Consider the following 24,213-nt stretch of genomic DNA (forward strand, 5'->3'; position numbering starts at 1 on the left):
CTCTTTCAGGGTCATATACTTGGAATTTGAAGAGCTCCTGGAAAACAAGGCCCTTGTTATTAAATCCCTCATTGAAGAGATTGGTGATGCAAAGAGATTCCAGGGTGAAGTTTTCCGAGATATTGTCTCACATTGTGAAAGGGCTTCTTGCAACATAGTAAGTCATGATGGAGAGCTGATTCCAAAAGAAGAAGTTCTTGCTGATTTACAGATGAGGATTCATAATGAATGGAGGAGCGAACAATTCTCGGCAGCTTCAATTCAAATATTGATGAAACACCAAGCCTTTTTGCATGAAATTCAGTCTATCCTGGATAAAAACAACTCTGCACTCCTCCGGTGTCATGATACTATCGTAAAGACCATGGTTGTTGCCAAGAACACCCATGAACCGGATCCTGAGGAACTACAAATGATCATCTAGAAGTTTAAAGGGTTCGTGTCTTCATGTGCTGCAACTTAAGTGTTTTTCAACACTTAGTTGTATTTTCCCTGTTTTGTAATTTTTAGTTGTAATTTTGTTTTGACAAGTTACATGTAAAAGTATTTTTTGTAAAAAGCAAGTTACACATTACTTGCACTTTTGTAATTACATGTAAGGCAACTACAAGTTGTGTCCAATTAGGATTGTAGTTGGAATAAGTCTTAGTTAGTCATTGAAGTCTTAGTTAGTTATTGAATAAGTCTTGGTGGTTGAGAGAATTTCTCAAGTTAGTTGGAATCCTCCCACTTTTTTCTCAAGGCTCCTCTTCTATAAATACTTGAGGGGTCTATTGTAATTTTTATCTTTTGGAAAGCAAGCAAAAACTCTGCCAAATTTACAGCAAAGAAGTCTTTGAGCTTTCATGTGTAAATTCAAGAATTGAAAGGAATAGAAGGAAATTACTCAAGCTTTGGGTCTTTGTGCTACATTATTGAGTTAGTGTTCTATATTATCTTTCTTGCAAGTGTTCCTAAAGAGCTTAATCACATCTGAAGTAGTTGAGTTTAATATAGATTAAAATAAATATTTTGTTGAGAGAAGCTGCAAGTCTTTGTGCTTTCACTTGTTCTTAAGAGAATTTAGGAATAGATTCTGTGAGAAATAGCTGTAAGTCTTTGCGCTTATACTACTTCCCATTGTTTAAAGTAGAAAAGAATAAGATATCCCAATCTTTGAGCTGTTATAACCTGTCTTTATAGCATTAATATAGAAAAGGGTAGATAGGACTTCATATAATTAAGTCTTTGAGCTTGATATTGTTGTCCCGTCCCGAAGGAAGTGACGGAAATCTTTGCGCTTTCAGGAAACTTCATTTCCTTTCTCTCATTTCATTTGAAAGTAGTTACTATTGTTTATATCCAATCGCTATCATTTTTTGTGAAGAGAAAAGGATATTGTCTTTCTTGAAAGAAGAAGAAAGATCGCTGTCTCATCCTATTTTATTTTTAAAAGTTGTAGTTAGATAGGGGGAGCCTTCCCTTAATTAGGAGAGTTGTACTCACGTGCTGTGGTTGAAACCACAATTTTGTATATTTCCCCAAGTGTACAAAATGTTCAACCAACAGGGTTGCTTGATAAGAGTATGAAGACTACCTCCCTCCACCAAGCCTAGGACCACACATACGCCTCCCAACCCACAAGGCTTAACCCCCTATGGGTGGCATACTTGATGGCGCATATGTTGGATCTTCACCTCTAGTGAACTCAAAAGGTTGATCAGCCTTCCAATTTTGCAATCTGTTTCTCTAAATTCCAAATAGATTATTATACTAATCCCTTCTTACATATAATAAATAGTAATATTTAGATTACTTACAAAGATCATTAATTGCTGCTAATTTAGCTCTAGCACGGACATATAAAACATGCCTATAATTCTATTATATTCATAGATTTATCTTTGATCTAATTCCTGCTATAATATATTCATTTTCTGCTCTAACCCAGTCCTGATTCTAATTTTTTTCTTCCTTATCCTCCATGGTGGGACGAAAAGACACATCCTTTGTTATCATCATATCCTTTTCAAAGGAAGCGTCCCTTGTTGTAATGGCACTTAATTAAGGAATCACTACCAAGTAACCCTACCTTGTTAGTCAGCTACCTTGGGAAGAATTACTTCCTCGGGCGTTGCTAATAATTCCCTTTAATTAAGCCGGCCCTTAGTTAATTGCTTCTCTTTTAATTTGAGTCAACCCTAATTTACTTTGTCTATTTCATCAGTTAGGTTATTCCACAAGGTCTACACTAGAAACATCTGAATTTCATCTATTAAAGCATGCAACCTATAATAAAGGGCAAGGGCATGACAATATTGACAAAAAAGGGTGAAATCAATTAATGAGGCTCCGAAAGGGTACAATGGCTCGATTATGAGAAGATGAATACTACCTTATTGGACAAAGGGGTGAAATATGTAGAGGACTCCTTGAAGCTCATAAAGGATTCATGGGTCGAAATAGGGTTGTCCATTGTATCTGATGGATGGAAAGATGCAAAAACTCAGCCATTGATCAATGAAATTGAAGTGCCCTCTAAAGGGGCAATGTTTTTTAAAGCAACGGATTGTGAAGAAGAAATGAAGGATGGTGCATTTATTGCTAACATTCTTTGCCAAGTCATTGAGGAAGTGGTCTCGTAAATTGTTGGGCAAGTTATAAGTATAACATATTAAAATATTATTGTAATGTTTCTATAATGGTCATCTTAGTCATTTAGTTTGTATTTAGAAACTTTTGATTATGTCTTTCATGTTTCTATTATCGATCCTTTCCGTTATGAAAAGATCGTCTTGTATTCCCTATTTAAGGAGTCTTTCATCTCCTTTGTAAACATCGAGCTATCAAGTATTATAACATGGTATCAAAGCAAGTTTGGGTCTAACTCCCTCACGGAAGGCCCTAGGGTTATGTGGGTGCTTTTTTTCCTAGTTTTTTTTTGGGGGTTAGAGAAAATTTGTGGTTTTTTGGTTTATTTTCGCAACACTCTTGGTCGCACGGATTACAATTGAAGTTGTTTTTTGAAGAAATTGCAAGTGTTCCTTTTTTGCGAGGTTTCTTCTAAAATTGCGATGCTTCTAAGCGCCCATTTTTCTACACTGCGTAATGGATTTTTGCTTTGAGGATTGCTTGTAGAGTCGTGAGATCATTGTGGAAAAGGGTTTTTGCAATCTGTTCTTCTGCGACGACTCAGTTCTTCCGCACGACATTCTCTTCTTCCCGCACGATGAAAAGTTTTTTCATCTACAAACAGGGCCACGTGAAAGTTTTCGCAACCTTCCCTCAACAAAAACACACGACGATAGCGGGTTTCCAAAGTTTTCTGCACGTGAAGAGGTCGTTTTCTAACAATTATGCAACCTCCTTATTTATGTCTCGCAAGTTTGGCACTAAAAATCTTGCAATTTTCTATTTTTTTGGCTCTATTTCGTTTCATAGCAAGAACTTATTGCTCGTGACAGTGATTTTTGGCTTTTTTTTTTGTTACTGTGTGATCAAGTGTTTTGGAGCAAATGCATTCTTATTGGCAGCTAGGGTTTTGGAACAATGGGCTTTCAAGTTTTCTCTCGGGAAAAAGAAAAAAAAAACTTTTGTCGATTTTATTGTTAAAAAAAATCGTGGACCCGAATCTGTTTTTGCATATTTTTTTTAAAATCATGGGTTTTCATTTTTTGCCCGATTTTTCACACAAAAATCATGGGTTCTTTTGTTAAAGGGGCTTTTTTATTTTTTCAATAAAAATTGTGGTTTCTTGCAGTCTGTTTTGGGTCTTAGTGCTCATTCGCAAAAACTTTTGACGGTTTTTGGACAAAATCTTGGCTATTGTTGTCTTCCAGATGCAATAGAGGGTTTGGTGATTTTTTCACAAAATCGTGGCTTCAATTTTTTTGCCGATTTTTTGTCAATAAATATCAATGTTTTTTGAGAAACTAATCCTCATGTCTCTGAATAAAGGGAGGGGCAGCTTTGTTACCCAACATCAAGTTAGAACGATTGTGGTTATCTTGGCCGTCTCTAGAAGTTCTACAGAACTAGGGAGGGTGTCAGACTCATGTCTCAAAGCATTTTGAAGAGAAGGGGGTGACTTATGCATTCATGACCAAAAGACCTACAGATTCTGTCATGTCTTCTGTTGAGTAGTTAGAACAATGACCATTAAGGGAGTATATTAAAATAATATTGTAATGCTTCCGTAATGGTCATCTTAGTTGTTTAGTTTGTACTTAGAAACTTTTGTTTATGTCTTTTGTGTTTCTATTATCGATTGTTTCCATTATGGAAAAATCATCTTGTTTTCATTATTTAAGGAGTCTTTCGTTTCCATGGTAAACATCGAACTATCAAGCATTATAACATAACAAACAATGCCAAAAACTATAGGGTTGTTGGGATCTTGGTTGAGGAACGTTATGAACATATTTTTTGGACACCTTGTGTTGTCCACTCCCTCAACCTAATGCTACAAAAAATTGGAACCAAAATTGAATGGATCAAACAAGTGTATGTGCTGAAGAAATCCCAATGTCCATCACCAACCACCATATGTCACAAAGCATATTTAGAACATTCTTGAAATTAAAGCTATTGAAGGTAAGTTAATTAATAAATATGTTTTACTTTGGTAAACTTTTTAATTTTATTATAATATTGATTTTTGTAATCTATTTTTTTTATTTTGATTTTGAAATAGGTTATTGAGAGCCATTTTGCCTCCAACATGATTGTGTTGAGATAACTTCTAAAGGTTCGTGAGGTACTATCTGTTGATTTTAGTCTTTTAGATTAATACAATACTCAAAAAAATAGAAATTTATCTTACTTTCAAATTGCTGTTGGTGTTTAGGAATTTCCAGAATTAAGCAAAGGTAGAGAAATGAACAGAATGAACACACAACACACAAATACCCTAGGAAAACCTCTTAGGAGGAAAAACCCAGCCAGAAAAGATCCTCATATCTGATCATGGATTATGAATAATAATCTGATTACAATACTTATCTCAGTTCACCCTTAGGGCTAAGGGCATCTTCAAGTAGTTTCAGATCTGCCCCTTAACCAGTTTCGGATCTGCCTTTTGTTGTATCAATCAGCAACCAAGGGTTTGATCTTGAAATGAAATGTATGTCTCCAGCTGATGAATGTAATCAACTTCTGAACAGCATGACCTTCAATTGGCAGATTGCTTGATGAATAGCACTCCCTTATCAGCAGAGATGAATCACTTGATGCCCAGCAGATGAAAAACTAAGTTCTCTGTCCTTCAGATCAGATTCGCATGTATGAGAGAGTAGATGTAATGTGTCTAAATGAAGTCAAGTTGACCTTTATTTATATGAGGCGAAGGATCTAGTTAGGTCGGCTTTGACATTAATTATTAATATAGCTTTGACATTAATTATTAATCTTTTCCTTTGTGCGAATTGCCTTTTGAATATAGGGTCGGCCCTATTTATGGGGAACACGTTTCCTTAGTGTGGCGTGAGGATTTAAGTTAGGGAGTGGCGTGTGGGTGAGGGCCCAGCCCTACACGTTAAAGAGGGGCCAGCCCTTTTGGGCAGATTCCAATGTTGCCTAAGGCAATTGGAATCCGCCCCTCCTACCTAATTACAATCAACACTGTCTAATATGGTAATCAACCCAAATTGGTCCATATGGAGACAATCTAGCACTACAAGGGCAACAAAGGTTAAGAAATGATCCTATAAGACATTTGGTGGTATCGTGATAAGTTTCTCCTCAATTTCACTGAGCCCATATTGAATATGATCCTTTATATTGACATAGATAGGCCTTGTTTGGGTGAGGTGTATGAAGGCATCGACTCAATGATTGATTAGATGAAAGTCATTATAAATGCAAAAGAGCAAGATCCCGAAGAAAAATTCTTCAAAGAACTACACCAAATCATGGTAGAGAGATGGAACAAAATGACGAGTCCATTTCTTCTTGCCTTTGCCTTGAGTCTCGAACATTATAGTTCTCCCCTCCTTTTTGTTGGTACAAGAGTTCCCCCAAATAGAGATCGTAAGTTGCTCAAGGGTACAAGGTAGCACTTCCTAGACTCTCTAGAGATCATGACATATGGGATGCAGTGAGGGTTGAGTTCATGGGTTTTGCAAGCACAAATGATTGTGGTCTTGATGCTCATCAAAACAAGCATATGGTCAATGCTCATTGTTGGTGGTACTTTCATGGTGAACCATACTCGCACCTACAACCTCTTGCAATCAAAATTGTATCCCCAATTTTATAAAAAAAAAACTTTTGTAGTTTAAATTTTATTTATATTTTAATTTTAACATTTAAATTTAAAACTTTGTAACTCTTAACTCCCTAATTTTGTCTTGATAGGTTCCTAGTGCATCTTCATCTAAGAGGAATTAGAGCACATACTCCTTCATCCACAAATAAAGCGCAATAGACTACACTTAAAAAAGGCGGACAAAGAAAGTGCTTACAAAGAAGGTGATACAAAGAAGTGGGATATTGAGCGAGAGCTTATTGAGTTGGATGCTTCCATTTCCCTCCTTGCTACACCTAGGGAGCATGAGATTGTTAGTGACAATGCTATTGCCAGTACCTGTGCCAATGCCAATGGCACTATGTGGATCTTCTAATTTACCACAATATAGGTCATCTAATATGGAGGAGGATACTTGTGATGACCCATATGATATTTGGTCAATGATGATTGATTGTTGACACCTGACATTACTATTTTGAGCTTTAATATATATCTTGACAGTCAAGTTTGACGAATATTTGACCAAAATTTTGCCCAAACCTAAACCCAAATTAGTTTTAAAAGCTTACTTGACAGACCTATACGATTAGGGTCATCCCGAGGAAATGGAAAAATTCAAATTTCATCTCAAACGAATGCAAATTGCTAAGGATCAAAGATATAAAACAATATTGCTAAGTTGCTGAATCAGAATTGGAATCAGGTATGTGGGTACAGCAAAATCTTCTTTGCGGGTTGGGTACAAATAAATATAAAAATCATAATTATATACATATTTGTGATCTAGAAAACATGGATTAAGAGCAGAATTTCACACATCAATCGGCAAACTAAAAGTATAAGATTTTTTGAAAAAAAAAAGATTTAAAGGCAAAAAAATTAGATTATAAAAAACATTAAAAAATTGTTAAAAAAAGAGACGAAGACTACATGTTTTTTTAAATTTCAAGGCATTTGTATAACATAGAGATGTAGAGAGCAAATAAAATAGACAGCTTGGCCCATGAATTGTCCAAAAGAAAAGTTTGTCTAAAATAGCAAAATGCAATGTAGCATGTAAGCTTTGCTAGTAAATGTTTTTTGGTAAGTCTTGTATGAAGTTAATAAAATTATTGCCAAAGTCAACAATAAAATGTTTCACTAAATGATATGTGAGCAAATCTCTAGTCTTGTTGTATGATGTGAGTGGATGGTAAAATGCTACTAGCAATAGTGCATTCCAAATTATTATTAATATCCAAATTATGTTTGATCATTGAGACTGTGCACAATCATAAAAAACTTTGTGTAATGGTGGAAAATGGTGAATGATAGATCAAGAAGGAAACTACCCTTTCCCTCAAAGAGAGATGAGAGTTTCGCTATTGATTACCATTCAAGCACTTTTCACCATTACATTAGAAAGAGGAGAGGATAATTCACTAGATTCAATCTCTCCACACGAAGATGGTAGATTGAATTTTGAATGAATTGGGAATGCTAAGTTGATCCCCTCTTTCTTGTTTGATTTGGAAAGGAAATTGATTATGTTATGTAGTGCAAAAGTGTCAAAGAATTGATTATAACTTGAAATCGGAATATGGGATGAAGTTGTGCACCTGGATTTGGCAGTAAAATGTCAAGACGAAGTCGCCCTACGAATTTGAGGAAAAGTTGTCCGGACCGTGGCACAAATGTACACGGTCCTCTGAAAAATCAACGAAACGAAAAGGGTTTTTCCGCCTCTACAAATGAGGACCCGAATCCAAAAGTACAGCTGCGCACCTGCAACCTACACACAAAAAAGAGAGCAAGATGGGTTGGGATTGGGGGTTTGCCTTTAGGTCAAACCCTAGTTTTGGAATTAACCAAGTAATGAAAGAATGTACTTGCAAGTAAATGTAAATGAAAGACTGAATTGTAAATCACCTCAAGGGAGGTTGTAGTAGCAATGTTAATAGAAATGCTTGTGTGGAATTGTATGTTAGAATCAATCTCCTCTTCAATGGTTGAATCCTTGACTTTAATGCAACACCTAGCCTTGAAGGGAGACTTGAGAATGCTCAATGCTGGAAAAGAATGCTTGAATGCTCTTGAATGCTTGATCGCTTGTGAATTTCCCACTTATCCAACTTATGCAAATGAGAGGACGAATAGCCCCTTAAATACATGTCAGTGGATTTGAATTTCATCACGGGCCGACATCGAGGGAGTTTCCCGCCTGAGGCACAAACCACAATGCATGCTCTAGGAAGGGTCCTACCCCAAAATAGGGCAGGGACAGGGGTGCCACGCCCCTATCCAAGGGGGGGCAGTGGCACCATGCCCATGTCCTACCCCTTTCTCTAGGGCAGAGTGCGGACGAGGTGATGCATAGGCCAAGGAAGAAGCTGTTTCCGCAAGTTGAGCAATCTCCGGTCTCCGATCAGGCTAGAGGATTCGAATTTGCATGCGTGAGGACCCTAATGCAGTCGAAAATTGCTAGGGTCGCAATTTTATGACACTACACTTTGAAACCTTCAAAAACTTAGTAAGACCTCAAAACAACTACAATAAACATGTTTGCACCCTAGAAAGATAAAAGAGAAAAACATTTTATCAATAACAAAAATTCAAGTAGGAAACTTCAAAGAAAATATCATCCAAATAAAAATCTAATTAATCAAAAAAGAGAAACTATTTCTCATAACAGGTAGAGTCAAATGGTCATGTATTATGCATTTTTAAAGATACAAGATACGAAACCAAGTAACGTTGAGAAGATTTGATACTAAACCAAACTTTGAAATTTAGTAAAAGTACTAACTCATAAAGTAGAAGAAAAATATAGACTAAAACCACATTTTAGGATATAAATATGCATAATATCAAAATAAGCATACAAAATCACGACCAAGATTTTGATGTCACGAAGATTGGACATCTTGGTGCAATACTAGGTTAGATATAAACATCAGGCTGATGTTTTTATACAACCAAGTAATTTTGTACTACAACTTGAGAGAAGGACAAAATGATATGTATACAAAGATGACCTACACATAACATTACCTCTTTGCTTCTAGCAATGAGACTAAAAAAAATTAAACTATAGCATTCTCATACTTATCAAGCAAATTAGTGATATGAAAGAGAGCCTAAAATAGCAACAAAATCAAACCATTTAGCCAAGAATATGGATCATTTTTTTCTAAAGAACTGATTTACAAGGCTATACCACTATAGAAAAAGATAGACCATCAAATACTGTTTGGACCAAATAACCAACCAGTCTTCACAATAACAATTTAATTGTGTAGAATATCAATTTAAGTAGACACAAAATTAAACCATAACAAAGTAGGACAGAGTGACCTAAAATATGACCTCAGAACATACACCATTCACCTGCCATAATAGTAAAATACCATCTCTTTGGATAAAACCTCCGCCAGATAAAATAAATAACAAAGTAGACAGAGTGAACTAAAATATGACCTCAGAACATACACCATTCACCTGCCATAATAGTAAAATACCATCTCTTTGGTAAAACCTCCACCAAATCAAATAAATTGAAGACAACATTTTTTTATTTTGTTAATTTAAATTGAAATACCCTTGTGATGTGCACATTGAAAATTTTATTTAACATTCGATGTAGACAAGTAGACACAAAATTATACCAGGTCTGACAATGTATTTGACAAAAATTCTAGAATCAAAATATAGATAAAAACAAACTATGATAAAGCATACACAAAATATAAAGTATAAACACTGAGCTAAAATACAACCTCAGAATATAGATCACTCACCTATCATAACAGTAAAATACTATCTCTTTGAATATAAGCCCCACCAAAATAAAATACATTTAACATTTTTTATCTTGTTAATTTATATTGAAAGATCCTTGCGATGTGCACATTGAAACTTCTATTTAACAAAATATTATCTATTTGCATGAGCTAGTTGAATTTTGTGTGCCATTGGTTGCATTGCAAGGGATGCCATTGGTAAGTTGGTATGGGCTATAGCTAGACACATTGGGTTAGCCACGAAAAATGAGGCAGAATTGGCTGCTCTCAACAAAACCTTACAGTATGTTTAGAAAGAGGAGTGGATGAGGTGGACATTGAAGGGGATTCAATGATCTGCACCAAAGCAATTAGCAAAAGATCCACCCCTAATTAGAAACTATCAAAGGGTGTTTGCAAGGCATGGGAGGCTTTGGAAAGATTAAATTTCACTATCAAGCATGTATACAGGGCGGCTAATGGTGTTGCAAATCTCTTAGCCAACGAGGGTGTCTGGATGACCAATGATGAATGTGTTGACAAAGACCCTTTGAAAGATACCGACTAGGAGATGGCTCAATTCTGATTTGTTTTGTTTCAAAATCAATCTTTGACCAGAGTATTGTAACTTGGAGTTTTTGAGGAAGTTTTGAGTTTTAATGCGTTTTGGGGGTTTTTGGATGATAGAATGAATAATGCAAGTTTGGAATTCAAGACAGGAACAAATTACAACTACTGAAAATAAATTTCAGAATGTCTGATTTACTAACAGCAACTAATAAATGCAAAGAATTAATGAATTTCAACACTAACATACAAAATTGGCCTACCAGGGGTCCAATGCCTAGCCTGGAGGGCTTCTTTATTGACTTTATTGAATGGAAATGCTGCTACAGGATCTTCCAATGTGTTCCAACAGCTCCAAAGGGTTGTATTCTTCAAAACAATAATTATCAAAAACAATTGAATGGAAAGCTAGGAATTCTAAAGCTTATTCTGAAATCTTGCCAGGAGAGATCACCAAATTGACCCTATATCCCCTCTAATTTGCTGATATCATCCAAATGTGTACTGAATTCACTATAAAGATCATGGGACTGCCATAGTGATCTCCCAACAATGATTTTCCTACCAAAAGTTGCTGCTTATTCCCCTTTATTTATTTATTTGCATCCCACAGGCTGAATGGGATGGTACAGCTGACCTAGGAGAGGTATGGCTGGCATAAACAAGCAATAACTTGCAGAAAGAGCCAACCCAAATGCTCAGATCTGATTATCCCTATTGACCTTACAATCTGATACAGAAATCTGCACAATTCGACCCTTAAATGGCCTGGAATGAGATCTTTCCTGAGTGCTGAAGAAGGAACATTGGCTGGGGTATCATCCAACCTGCTTGAATCAAGGGTTTTTCGCCCTCAATCTGGGCCTCCACACTGCTGTACCTGCTATGGCAGAATATTGCAGAGAAGAATGAAAAATAATCACCAAATAATATGTCTCCAAATGATCTCCAAAAGTACCTTTATGCTCCAACCCTAAATCGAACCCTTGCTTGGCATCTTTTGAAGATTCCAAAGGAATCTCTTCTCCCTCCAAAAGTTCGATGGGTATGAGGGTCATCTTTTTAATTATTTATTCTTGCCTAGGAAATCGAACCACCGGTGCACTTAATGATTTAACCTTATAAAGTTACTTTTATATAAATTTCTATTTTGGCATAAAGCAACTAATAAGTTTTTAACTTATATAATGCAGTTTTATAAAGTTACTTTATAAGATTTTCTAATTATAGAAAAAGTTAACTCTATAATGAATTATTATAAAGTGCCTATGATATAAAACCACCCAAGTCACAAAAAATGACTAAGTATAAGCCCTCTTTGGTGGCAATATCATCTCCTATCCACTGATTTCACCTGCTTAGGTAGCTAACAGGTGAAACTCGGACTCTTGATTGATCACTGGAAAAATGGGGACATTACACCCTTATAGATGGGAAGGCCCCTTTCTGATCCTTATTTCTAACAAAATAACATAGATGTGATCTCTATCTCTTCAAATTCAGCCATTACTATTATTTTGGCTGTTGTGGCAGTATCCACATGATCATCATTATCCTCCCCAGGATTTCCCTCCTTGAGCTTGACTATCTTCTAAGTATTATCCCAGCCCATGAGTAGCAACTAGCAGATCACCAAGATGGTGGAGACAGAACGCATGAGCATTAGATGCAGATGCCTGGAAGAGTGTCAGGAGCAGCAAATTAGTCAAACTTTTCACCTATGGGAGGAGGCCACCAGGGACACGGTCAGACAAGTTATTGACATTGACTATTGGGCCGAAGTGAAGAAAACACACACATATTGAGAGGGGGGGTGAATCAATATAAGATCAACTTTCTCAATTTTCAATTTTAGAAATCTCAAAGCAATGAAAAAAACATTCACACAATTAAGATCTAACACAAGAAGACAAGATGCACACACAATTTTATGTAGAATCCTTTGCGGGAGAAAACCAAGACAAAATATTCCTTTTTATATATAATTTCTTATAATTCTGTAGGCTCCAACCCACAGGAGACACCAATCCCCTCCACTGAGGTCCAAGCCAGCATGAGACTCCAATCTCTTAAATAAGAGGCTCCGAACTCAAATCTCACCAAGTAGAAGGCTCCAACCTTCGAAATGTGGGATGATAATAATGTTGTTGGATCTGCCCTAGATCCCTTCAAAGTCATCAACAAAATCTATCCACTCCTTCACACAAATCTGCCTTAAACTTTTGCTCTCAAATCTCCTTCCAGGACTGCAATATAATATTCAAAATATGCTCACAAATCTGCACTAGGTCTGCTCTCAAATCTCCTTCCAGGTCAGCAATATAGTATTCAAAATATGCTCACAGATCTGCACTAGGTCTGCTCTATCTCTGCACTTTATTTCTGCTCTAAACCTGCTCCTTATTTCTGCTTTTGATCTGCTCCTTATCTCTGCTCTGAAAGGAGCAAATTTTCAATGAAATGGTGAGTAAATGGAGTGCCGAAACACTCTTTAAATACCTCTCTCATACACCTTTTCCAAACTGACATATCTCTTCCAACACACCTCTTTATCAGGAAGCGCAACCTTCCTCACGAAGGTGAGCCAGCCTAGGATATATTTATTATTATTTTTTTTAAATTAAAAAACCCTTGCACAAGGTGAGCGCTAGGCTCTAGGGGGGATTGGCCCTATTTTAGGGGACTCCAAAATAATGTTAAAACCCTTTAATTTATGTCAGCTCTTGAAGGAGCATCCAATATTTGATTTTTATTTTATTTATTATTTTGTTGCATTTAACCAGGTCAGCCATAGGAGGGGGGTCAATCATAAATAAAAATTATTATGCATCTTCTTTTCAGTCATAAATGCACCAGCCATGGATCGGCCAATGTGTCAAAATTAGGCCATAGGTTTGTCATATATTAAAGGCTATATGTCACAAATTAGTCCTTTGACATCAATGACAATTGCCAACAGGGAGAACATGTTCACAATGGATAAATTTACCAAACATTCTACTTGAACATGGTCCAGACTATGGGGGAGTCACTCTGGGGGATTTCCTTTATTCACATTCTGGTCAGGAGAAACAACAAGGATGCAATTATAGAGGCTGTTCGTTCCATTCCAATTCGGTCGAGCTCAAGAAGTACTGCTAGCATCTTTAATGCCAGCAGTTAGTCAAGGCCAGGAAACTAAGAGGGCTCTAGTCCCTTACAGGGAGGGCATAGAATCCAGAAATTTTGAAGCCATTAAAGCCCATGTGAGCATCAATGGGGATTTATTCTCTCCCCCTCAGATAGATAGGCTCTATGAACTAGCTAAGGCCATGACGTATATCATGCATATGGTTCTGTAATCTTTTTTCTGACTTTTAATATGGGGATCTACCCCTTCTGGTAGCACTCACTATCAAAATGTGTGTGAGTGTGTGGGTATATAACCATAATTAGAAATTTAAAAAAAAATTGCAGCATTGGCACAAATGCTAGAATCAGCATCACTATTTGATGCATTACTATAGAAAAGATATATCATAGGTAGACACCCGTGAACAAAAGTGGAGCAACAAAGAGCAAGAAGAAAAGAGAAACGACGTGAGTCTCCTCTAGAGAAACATTTGGATCAAACTAAAGAATGCCACGAGGCATTGAATTGAAGAAGAGATTTCAGCTGCCTTATTAAGAAAAGTCAAAGTTCCAATGCTCTAGCATCATTGTCTCCAAGGAGGAACATAAAACCAAAGACAATAATTAACCCAAGTATTTAACACGGAATTTAGCATGATATATAAATAAGTTTGCCCTTAAGTTCAATCTTAGGTGAATTACAAGAATTTTTCTTGTGTGTTTTTTTTGAGCATATGAAATGTGATATAATGAGTTTATGGGCATTTAGGGTTTTGTCTATCACAAAACTTAAAAAATATTCAAAAATACACTGATAATAACCTATATCCCAGTTAAACGGTCACGTGAAAAAATCCAAACCCTGTCCAGTTCTGAGATACAAAGCACTACCCAATTCTGTTATGACTTGTACCTAAAAAATGGGGCTATATCTAATCGATTCAGTAACAATGCAATATTGTTGTAACAATTTCTTTCAAATGTTGAGACTGTAAGTAAGGACTCGAGTGAACTTATACACTATAAAAACCCTTTTGTTAGCCCTATACAAAGGATGCATATAAAGAAGAAAGGCAAGAAAAATCGCTTTAATCAAATGAGACATGCTAAGGATTAAGAAATAATATATATCCTCAATAATAACAAAAAAGGATTTTAAAAAGAATAACAATTCATTGTTAGAAAGTAAATATAACTCAATATTTAAACATCCTACGGACACTAATACAAAATGCATAATTCTTCCTGGTTCGATAAACAAAATTGAAGAACAAAAGTAATCAAGTAAAATTAAGGAACGATAATAGAATCCTAAAATGCCACAATAATCTGGAGATGATTTGGGTGATTTTCACATACATGTCAACTTCATTAAAGGTAGTTAGCAAAGCAAATGTGTTCTGTGAATCTTTAAGCCTTGTGGCCACCCGTTTGCGTAGCCTTGTCATGGGCACCTGCAAGTAATTATCACCAGTACACTTATCAAGAGTTGAATCTTTACAGTTTAAAGCAAAGCATAATAAAAGAAATATTTAAGTTGAAACATACTGCTAGATCTGTAAAAAGCGTAAACACTTACCCTTCTTTCCCTGTCCTTCGGAGGAAGCTGCAGTTCCAAAGGAGAAGCCTTAGGAGGTGGGGCTGTAGGAGTAGCCACTTTGTCTTTTGGGGCTTCCTCTGTAGGTGTCGCAGGTGGAGGCTGAGCTTTTTTAACATCTGCATCTGGTAATTGCTGAGAAGATTGTGGTGATGACTTTTTCTTCTCTTCTTTAGGTGTTGCTCCGTCTGCTGACATTGAAATAACAGCCACCTTTGTCCCTGGTACGACTGTATCTCCCTCCTTGGCTATAAACTGCCAAACAGTAAAATTGAAGTACCTAAGGGATACGACTCATTTTTCAATGTAAAGCAGAACAAAGTAAATTGAAAAAGAATATATATTTGAAACATTTACTACTAAACTGTACCTCCCTCCTTGGCTATAAACTGCCAAACAGTAAAATTGAAGTACCTAAGGCATACGACTCATTTTTCAATGTAAACCAGAACAAAGTATATTGAAAAAGGATATATATTTGAAACATTTACTACTAAATTGTCATATTTTAAAGGGCTTGATGATTTGATCCAAAACATACCTTCTCAATGTAACCTGCTTGAGGGCTATTAACATCAACAGTCACCTGCCATGGAACAGCAAATTCTATAATGTCGTTATTTAATGAGTTTTTCCATGCCTACGAAAACTTCCATGGTGATTCTAGCTGAATCCATGCTATTTTTCATAAATACATTCAAAACAAAAAAAAATAATTAACGTGCCTTGTCAGTCTCAACTTGAGCTATGGCCTCATCCATCTCAACTCTATCTCCTGGTTCTATTGCACATAAAACATGGTAACTCAAATCAACCAGGGTGTTACAAAAAAAAATATGGTAACTCAATTCCACCAGTATAAGAAATCAATAATTATGTTAAAATTACATAACAGAAAAAAGAAAAATCTTAGTTAAGATGTCATACTCTTGAGAAAAGTTGCAAGAGTCCCATCACTGACTGATTCACCCATGAATGGCACAACAGCCTCAACAAGTTCACCTTCAAAATAAAGTGGATTTGCTTTGGCTTAACAACAATAGGAAAGTTCATACAAATAACTGCAAGCTGATGAATTAGGAAAGTAAGAAGCAGAAGCATTACAAAATATTATAGTATGTCTTACTTTTATCTGATGCAAATGACCTAGCCCATGCTTGATATGGAAAACTTTTGTAAAGGCCATTATATGATACCCTGCAATTCCCAATTAAGAGTACAAAATTACAAACACTGCTTGCATTGCAAGATGAAATACATAGCTAGTTGATTTATTAAGAGTACAAAATTAGAAGCATTGCTTGCATTGCAAGATTGCTAGAACTTAGCCTCCATTTTATACTTGGCTTTGGCAAGCCAGAACCTAGAACAAGCAGACTAGTAAAGATTATTATACAGAATGTTGCACATTAATAATAATCATAACACCCAAATTCTTCGATACTTTCAGAATGCTTGTATGTATGAAAATTAGCCTTTACAAATTTGCTTGCCTACCTGATATCTTTTCTACTAGCAGGACCATCTGGATAGCACCAACATAAAATTAGTGAATGTATTATAGATACAAATCATGAAAATTTGGCTCAATCATATTAATAAAGGAAAGCGTGACACACTCCTACCCAATATTGCATAGGAAGTAATACTTCGAAACTGCTCGTTCCCTGCTACTAGAAGTGTCGACTGCAGTTAAAACATTTCAATGCAATCAGTGGTAAATAGTGTAAAGCAAAAAAATTACCTTTTGTTTAAAAGTGCCACTGACAGGAAATAAGACTGAAGTAGTCTAGCAATAGCTAAATTATTTTTTTATTTCATAAATAGTTTACATCATCTATCAATAACTTGGCTTCTTACCTCTCTTTGCACCTAAAGCAAAACAATTAAGAATATCAGTGGCACGAAAGAACCAAGATCCAGGTACATTGTATTTCACCAGGACCTCATACAAAAGTTAAAAGCTACATATTTGACAGTGAAATATTATTACACAAAATATTGGTGGTTCAGGGCACAAAATAAAATCAACAAAACCAAACATGATCAAAATCTGCCTGCAAATTCCCATATAATATAATGTCCCTTTTTTTGAAATTAGGCCAATTTGAAACCCACAACTCCCATCATACATTTTCAGTGGCTTTTAGGAATTTTGCACTAAGCAAATGGGATTAAAATTATAATAGAGAGAGTCTCAAGCAAAATGAAACTAGAAAATAAGAAGGTATCTTATAATTAAAGTTTATTTTAAATAGTGTAATTTTTTCATTTGGCTGGTTATTCGGAATAAGTGCCTCACCTGGGAGAATTTGTGCAAGTGTGGTTTCCAAGGCCCTTCCATCTGTGTTTTATGTAACAGGAATGAGGAATGCATCTCCCACCTCTTCTTTCAGTGCCAGTATTCAAGAGAGGTTTGGCATCATTGGTGGGCAGCCTGGAAGCAGGTCTGTATCCATGCTACCTCTATAGTTGAGTTATGGGAAAGGATGGGTAGACCCCCAGCCAAGACTTCTTTCCTTCAAGTTGCTTGGGATATTGGCCCCTCTCTCATGATCTGGAATATTTGGTTGGAAAGGAACCGTCGGATTTTTCAGGAGTCTTGCACAGGTTGTGATCACTTAGGGAGGAAGATTGTTTGCAGGCTCCAAGGGACTATTTCGGCTAAGTGTGATCTTTCAGTGACTATGGATCCTGCTGATCTGGACATTGTTAGGAATTTGATGCTAGTGAACGATAGCCTATTGCACTTAGCCTTCAGGCTGCCGAGTCAAGCAAGACAAAAGATTCATAGGGAGGGTTGTTGGCTCCCTCCTCGTGGAGTTTTGAAAGATAATACTGATGATTCATCTAGGAGGAATCCTAAGCATGCTGGTGTTGGGGGAATCATGCGTGATAGTGATGGTAGTGTTGTGTTCTATTTTTCTACCCATATGGGCCAGCATTCTAATAATCGTATGGAGGCTTAGGCTATCCTTCATGCGATTGAAAGAGGATGTTCTTTGGGTTGGCAAAGAATTGTCTGTGAGTCTGACTCCCAGATTGTGATAGACTTGCTAAATGATCAGCGGTTGGATAGAGTAAATTGGCAGCTAGCTTCAGTAATTAAGCAGATATTGATCTTGTGTGCTGGGGTTGATCAAATTTATTTTTGTCATATTCCTTGGGAGTGGAATAAGGTGGCTGACTGTTTGGCTAAATGTGTCTTTGAGAGCCTGGATAGGTGGGATGTTGATAATCGGGGGCTCCTCCCCCCTGAGTACTCAAAGACTCTTGATGGATTAGTCATGGAGGACAGGCCTGGTTAAGTGCTCTTTTCTGGGATCTCTTGGGTCCCTTGTTTTGTTGTCTGTTGGTGGTTTTGGTGGGGCCTGAGGCCTTTTTCTTTGTACTTTCTGTTTCTTTCTAAATAAATTTTTACCCCTCTTTCAATAAAAAAAAAAGTATATTTTAAATAATTGCTCTCAAATATCAATGAAGGGTCATGAAGGAAATTTGAAGAGTAAGATCTCTTAGAGGAACACTCTATTTGAGAGAGTCCAAGCAAGGATGAGGAGGGATATTGATAAACCATTCTATTTTCAAGGGATATTTGTATTCAAGTGCAACGTTTCATACCCTCCCTAGCATTGCCAATTGTGTATGCCATAATTTAAGTCTACGGACTACAGTTCATTAAAAGTTTAAAAGTCAAAAAATTGAAGGTTTAATGGTTGATACTTGATCTAACCATTGTCTCATGATATTCCATAGAGATTTTCAGCAACTTCGTGGCAGGTTTATTTCAGAAGCTAGCCACTCAAAAGCATTCAAACCCAACAGAGCTATATAATCAGTGATTTTGTGCTGATCACTATATGGAAATCAAATAATATAAAATATTCCATCCAGAATATTACAAATAAATGCCATACTATAATTAACAAATTCTGCTTGCTATTTTATTGCACTAATAGTGGGATTTTGACATTAAGAAGGCCCTATAAAGTTATAAACACTATAATTTATGGGGAAAGATATTCCAGTTGACTCAGTCACTTTGGTGTAATATATTAAACATTTCCTTAAAAAAATCTCCATCCTAAAAACACAACTTGAACTCATAACTTTGCATCTGTATTCACCTAAGTTGCCAGGTTCGTGGCTTTCGGCTTCCTGACACAGACCGGGTCTGCACTGGGTTTACCCTGGGTCCGGCCAGGGTTCACCCCAGGGAACCCAAGGCCCCCGGAGTGACCCCTGGCTGGAACTGGGCGAACCCAGGTGCGAACCCAGGTGAACCCAAGTGACCATCTGGGTTAAGTCACATCAAAGTGACTTTTACCATTGAAAAATTAATTTGAAATTCTGAACTATCAATCGAATTGGCATTTGGCATTGATCAATGATGAAGTAGCATACTATTAAATGTATTTAGATTTGTAATTTTGTATATATATTATATATATATATATATGGACGAACCCATCCCATGAACTCAAAAGGCAAAAAAAGTTTTGCCCGAACCCACGAACTGGGTTCGCGTCGTCAAACCCACTCCCGAACCTGAACCAGTAACTTAGATATTCACCCTTTAAAGTAGATTTCATAAATGCAAATCATGTTTAAACTAATTTGTCCCAGCATTTCTGGTTTTTCAGCATTGCAGCGGAAATGGCTCCTAGGTCCATAAATATAAGAAATATACCCTAAAATACAGTGTTCCATGGGGACGCATCCCCCCCCTTTTTGGGCGTGTCCCCCCGTCAGAAACGTCTCGGGGACGAAGGGAGGGGGACGCGACGTCCCCCACCGTCCCGCCACCGCCACCCAAGCGCTGCCGGGACGCAAAGATGTCCCCGCGTCCTCGCGTCTCCCAAGGAGACGTGGAGACGTGGAGACGTCTCCTTGGGAGACGTTTGGGTATCTCCCCGTCCTTCAAGAGACGTGCAGACGTCTCTCCAAGGACAGGGAGATGCCCAGATGTCTCCTGTCGCCCCCACTTATATGCAATGTTTAAAATTAAAATTAAAAAAAAAAGTGAGTTTTTAAGTTTTTTGAGGGTTAAGGGGTAACTCTAATTGGACGTGGGCCAATAGAAAAATAATACCCGACGCCTTTAGAAAATAATAAAAGTATTTTTGGCCTCGTGGGGCGCTGCCCCTCGACCCCGCCCTGTATCGCGATAGGGAACGCGCAAGGGGCGCTGCCCCTTGACCCCAACTTGGGGGCGCTGCCCCCAAACCCCCGTTGAAAAATATAGGGGGAAACCGCGCCGATAGAAGTAGGGAAAATCTAACCTCCGAGTTTGATTAGGCTCCATATAACAACACAACTTAGAAATCTTGGTATTTAGATTTAGTATTTCAAATTTCCTATAGTCTCATTTGAAATGTAATTCTTACACTGTAATACTGTCATATATCTTTTCAAAACTAGTTTTTCAAGTACTATATGTATATGTACAAGTATATGAGCACCACCACCCCGCCACCCCCCCCGCCGCCGTCCCCCCCGCCGTCCCCAAATTTAGGCCCTTGGTCCCCCCGTCCCCCCGTCCCCAACGCCCGTGGAACACTGCTAAAATACTGATCCAATTTACCTGTCTATGATGATCAGATAGTGAACTGTGAAATGCAGGATATCATTCGGCCAAGAAAACATGTTCAATGGGCATCCCTTTTGTCTGAACTCACCTGATTACTTAATCACCTGGCCACAAAATCAGCCAGAAACTTCTTGTGGTGTTTGAAATGGTCATAATCATTGCAGTTAATCCAGCCTTAACATCATTACTCAAAAGATTATTAAAAAAAATAGTTAGTTGCATGATCAACTAGTAAGCAATTGCAGTTATAACCTACGTCGCCATCATTGCAATTAAAAAACAGAATTTAGGGGAAAAAGTTTCTGGCTAGTTGTGCTAGCAGCAATACGTATCACTTTAATAGGTCCTACGGATCAGTTAGGTTGAAAAGGCATTAAAATTCACCATAATTAAAGATTCTAGCCTTACAATTAGACCATGGCAAGGCTACAACGATAAAATCAAAAATTTTAAAAATTGGATTTAATAGAACAAATATCCTTAAAATTTAATTTACGGTTGAAACAGTGACCAAGTCAAAGTTATTCCTCAATCCTCACACAGGACAAAACCATAGCCGTTCAAATAGGGGCAGATGGCGACAGAGAGAGAGAGAGAGAGAGAGAGATCGAAGCTATCCGATTGTTAGTAATGACTCTAAATGGCAAGTTCGACGATTAGTCACTAAACCAAAACTGATTTGCAAGAAAATACACAACCTAAGTGGACTTCCCAGGAACAGGTTTTAAAATGCTAAGATCCATAATCCAAATGATGTGTCATGAAACTGGATTATGAAATTCGTCACATAAAACCTTTTGTATAGATTGAAAAGATGGGAAAATAAAATGAATAAATCTTACGGCAATCAAAGGATGCCGTAAACTTGATCACTCAAACAAATTAGATAAACTCACAGGCCGATTGATCAAACAAAAAGAACAAGACAATGTATTACACCATACCCATAATTAAAAGTGCCCTAATTTTGAGAGGATATTCTGGTTACATCAAATTCTACACTGTCCCATGATCAGAAATGCCCTTATTTGAAATGTGTATTCTTAAAAATGCCTTCTTTTAAAATGGGTATTCTTCCAGATGCCCGTATTTTGAAATGAGAATTATTCCAGCAGTAGACAGAGTGTAAGATAGAAAGATCACATCAATAACATTAAAAAAATTAAAAAATATCATGGTAGGTATCGTGTGGTTGAAGAAGGTGACTTTTGCTCTGGGAATCAATGAACAGCATGGTTCAAAGGAATGCTCAAATTGCAATATAAATTCGAAACATCGATGCAAAACATTAATCCCAAAAACACAATGGAAAAATTTAAAACAAATATTTTAAAACCAACCAGTATATTTGATCTTGGTATATTGGCCACCAGGTGCTTCAATCTGGATGACCTGCTTAATCTCACTGCTAACAAAGTTGCCATGGCTGCGATTCAGAAAAGAAAAATAACACACATACCACCTCGCAAAATCGTTTGCTTCCAGGTCAAATAATGAATTTCAATAATGCACGTGTTCTCGTGGATTTATGGAAAAGTTCAATTCTAATTATGAAGGGATGCTCTATGTGGGTCCAAATAAGACTTTGAAAAAAGTAGGGATTCTATTTTCGTGACGACCTGACCAGATTTCGGCCATCGACGGCGTGTAATGAAGCAGAAGGGATGCGTGAATATTTGACCGGTTTCATTGTTTCCGGTCATCAGTGTTTTTCACGTATATGTGACTGTTTCCTTTTTACCGGTCACGTACCCCGGCCGTTTTAACGGTTTTCTGCTTCACCGTTTAGTCTACCGTCACCGCTTTCCGTGCAAAAGCTCCCGCATAAATATTCAGACTACCTACAACTTCTTACTTAAAAACGTAAAGTTCAATATATAATTTATTTTTATTATATTTTGAGTTTGAAAAATATAATATTTTAATCAATATATAATTTTTTTATTATATTTTGTCTTTGAAAAATAATTTATTTTAATCAATACTATTGTGTTCATTTTGATTTTAATGGTTGATAAAAACGTAAAATTTTATATATTATTTTCCAAAAATTTATATATTATTTTCAAAAATTTAATATTGAATTTAAAAAATATAATCGCATCAAATAAGTTTTACCTAGTTGATAAAAACGTAAAATTTTATATATTATTTCTTAAAATTTTATATTTAATTTAAAATATATATTTTTTAGACTTTTTATTTTAAAGTTTATAATATTAAAATAGTAAATATAGTAAAGTTATGCTTATATGTATTATTTTATATTATTAGTTCCTCTCACAGCAGGATACTTATCATTCATCTAGGTCATTTATTTTTTTCAACTGACCAAGCAGATTTAAGAATTTAAATTTTTTGAAAACAATTCTATAATTTATAATTACTCTTTAATTTAATAAATTGAGAAAATTTCATTTATCTTTCTTCTTATTGGCTTATGCTGGCAACAGTAAGTGTGAAAATCAAATTATTATTTATTTTTTAATAAATATTGTCAAATCAATTACTAAATTACTCTAATCAACATGTGTGCAGTACGATCATTTTTTAAATGGCCGGACATTTATGTTGAGCTCATCTTTCCTTCCGTCGGGCTTACTTGAATTTATTCCTGCATCAATTTACATTAATTAATATAATAAATTGCCAGACTAAATGTATGTAAAGCCCATTTTAGCTGATGTGGTAAGACAATGGTAAAATGTAGCCATATCAACGGTATAGTATTTCTACTGTCTCGTTTAGATTGACTTGATATAGGTGTAGTTATTTTAAGTTAAATAAAAGAATTATTTAGTTGGTTTTTTAAATTTTAGATATATTATTTATTTATTAGCATTAGTTGTAGATATTTTAAATGTATTTATTAAAAGTTGATGGGAGATTAATTTTAAGATATTTTTATCAGATTTGTGATATATGTATTTTTTCTGTCTAGAGAAATAAAAAAAATTACTAAGGAAATAGAGTTGTATTTTAGTTAATGGTAATTTTATTTATTTTAATTATTTAATTAAAATATTTCTTGAGATGTATGTAGTGATTTAAATAGATTTGTTATATTTTTTATTTATATTTTTTATTTCTTAATATATTTTATTTAAATTATTTCTTTTATTTTTTAAATATATATCAATTATATAATTTTTAAACTTTTTTAATATCTAATTGGAAATGTTAATGTAATCATTAAGGTAATCATTAGCACATTAGCATATATAACTTTAATACATTATGAAAATTTAACACTAAATCTAATTCTGAATTGAGTATATATATCTTGAATAATTTTATATAAAATTCTAACATCAATAGTAATTTTATCCCTATCCCTAACTCAAATTCTAACCCTAACTCCTCCTCT

The 24,213-nt window shown here is 35.9% G+C and overlaps 1 protein-coding gene across 1 annotated transcript in view; it reads right to left on the reverse strand.

Moving 5' to 3' along the window:
- The window catches only part of LOC131070830 (dihydrolipoyllysine-residue succinyltransferase component of 2-oxoglutarate dehydrogenase complex 1, mitochondrial), a 38,106-nt gene extending 15,584 nt beyond the window's left edge, over nucleotides 1-22,522 (reverse strand). The window contains exons 1-9 of the mRNA XM_058006495.2: nucleotides 22,187-22,522; nucleotides 16,885-16,945; nucleotides 16,757-16,784; nucleotides 16,386-16,456; nucleotides 16,187-16,261; nucleotides 15,985-16,040; nucleotides 15,801-15,845; nucleotides 15,242-15,514; nucleotides 15,022-15,116 (exon numbers count right to left, since the gene is read on the reverse strand). Of these exons, the coding sequence (XP_057862478.2) occupies nucleotides 15,022-15,116; nucleotides 15,242-15,514; nucleotides 15,801-15,845; nucleotides 15,985-16,040; nucleotides 16,187-16,261; nucleotides 16,386-16,456; nucleotides 16,757-16,784; nucleotides 16,885-16,945; nucleotides 22,187-22,270 (788 nt within the window). The 5' untranslated portion in view covers nucleotides 22,271-22,522. The remainder of the gene's footprint in view (nucleotides 1-15,021; nucleotides 15,117-15,241; nucleotides 15,515-15,800; nucleotides 15,846-15,984; nucleotides 16,041-16,186; nucleotides 16,262-16,385; nucleotides 16,457-16,756; nucleotides 16,785-16,884; nucleotides 16,946-22,186) is intronic.
- Nucleotides 22,523-24,213: the final 1,691 nt, after the last annotated feature.

This window comes from Cryptomeria japonica, chromosome 11, assembly GCF_030272615.1.
Source record: "Cryptomeria japonica chromosome 11, Sugi_1.0, whole genome shotgun sequence".
NCBI lineage: Eukaryota > Viridiplantae > Streptophyta > Pinopsida > Cupressales > Cupressaceae > Cryptomeria > Cryptomeria japonica.